At 64.7% G+C, this 1,649-nt stretch overlaps 1 protein-coding gene across 1 annotated transcript; it reads left to right on the top strand.

Moving 5' to 3' along the window:
• Positions 1 to 238: 238 nt before the first annotated feature.
• On the top strand, positions 239 to 432 carry SNRPD2 (small nuclear ribonucleoprotein D2 polypeptide 16.5kDa; the record flags this gene model as incomplete). The annotated part of the gene is made up of 1 exon (XM_009880116.1): positions 239 to 432. A coding segment is annotated over exon 1 (173 nt), but the record flags the coding sequence as incomplete, so codon positions are not given.
• Positions 433 to 1,649: the final 1,217 nt, after the last annotated feature.

Raw genomic sequence — 1,649 nt, 5'->3', positions numbered from 1 at the left:
CTCATCCTGCTGTCCCCTGCCACCCCTGGTCCCCTGTCCCCAGCGTTCCTCGCCAACCCCTGGTGTCCCCTGCCACCGCCAGCCCCAAATTGCCCCCAGCACCACCATTCCCAGTCTTCTCCCCCCTGCCCCAGGCTGTCCCCATCTCGATGCCCCCACGCACACCGTGTCCCCATCTGGATGCCACCCTCCTTGCGGTGTCCCCATGATGTCCCCTGGCTGTCCCCGCAGGAGCCTCCTGAACAAGCCCAAGAGCGAGATGACGCCGGAGGAGCTGCAGAAGCGGGAGGAGGAGGAGTTCAACACGGGACCGCTCTCCGTCCTCACCCAGTCCGTCAAGAACAACACCCAGGTCCTCATCAACTGCCGCAACAACAAGAAGCTCCTGGGACGCGTCAAGGCCTTCGACAGGTCCGCGCCGGTGTCCCCAAGGTGTCCCCAAGGGGGTCTTTGGTGTCTTGCGGGGTCACCTCGGCGTGATCTGGTGTGCTCGGGGCTTCGCCAATCCTGCTCTCCTTTATCCTCGGGGTTTGTGATGTCCCCGTGGGTCCCTCCAGGGTCCCCTCACAGTGCCAGTGTCCCTCTGGGTCACCCAGGGTCCCCTCACGGTCCCAATGTCCCCCTGGGTCCCCCCCCCAATCCTCAGTGTCCCTCAGGGTCACTCCAGGATCCCCCCATGGTCCTCAGTGTCCCCCACGTTCCCCCAGTGTCCCCATGGGTCATCCCAGGGTCCCCTCAGGATCCCAGATGTCTCCCAGGGTCCCCACATGCTCTCCCATGTCACCTAGGCTCACCGCAGGGTTCCTCCACGGTCCCCAATGTCCCCCGGGTCACTCCATGGTCCCCCCATGGTCCCCATGGGTCACCCCAAGGTCCCCTCATGATCCGAATTGTCCCCTGGGTCACTCCAGGGTCCCCCCATGGCCCCCATGGGTCACCCCAAGGTCCCCTCATGATCCGAATTGTCCCCTGGGTCACTCCATGGTCCCCCCATGGTTCCTGTGGGTCACCCCAAGGTCCCCTCATGATCCGAATTGTCCCCTGGGTCACTCCAGGGTCCCCCCATGGTTCCTGTGGGCCGGGGTCCACCCCCCGCCCCCCATGTCCCCCTGGGCCCCCCCCCGCAGCCTCCCTGGGTCACTGCAGGGTTCCCCACCAGTCCCCAGTGTCTCCTTGCGTCACATGAGGATCTCCAAAATGCTCTCCAGGACCTCGGGGGTGTCCAGTATCCCCACCCAAGTCACCCCCAGAGCATCCTACGGGGTCTCCCTGTGTCACCTTTGTGTACCCCATGATCTCTCCAGTCCTGCTCGTTCCCCTCGCGGTCCCCTGGGTCACCCCATGGCCCCAGTGTCCCTATTGCTCACCCCAGGCCCCCCAAAAAGCCCCCAGTGTCCCCAAACTCCCTCTGGGTGTGACCCAGCATCCCCCTGACCCCCTCCGGAGTCCCCACCATCCTTCTGAGTCCCCTTAGTGTCCCCAAATTCCCCAGATGTCCTGCTGGGGTGTCCCTCCGGTACTGCTGGCTCCCCTTGGGGGTCCCCAAAATCTGGCTGGGTTCCCTCCGGCTCCTGCTTGATTCCCCCTCAAATTTCAGCCTGGTCTCACTCCGTGTCTCCTCTGCTCCCCCCAACCCCTCCTCCTCCCCT

Source organism: Charadrius vociferus, unplaced genomic scaffold (assembly GCF_000708025.1).
Source record: "Charadrius vociferus isolate BGI_N301 unplaced genomic scaffold, ASM70802v2 scaffold3812, whole genome shotgun sequence".
NCBI classification, from domain to species: Eukaryota; Metazoa; Chordata; class Aves; order Charadriiformes; family Charadriidae; genus Charadrius; species Charadrius vociferus.
The sequence above is the reverse complement of the archived record's forward strand: the minus strand, read 5'-3'. Positions and strand labels throughout refer to the sequence as shown.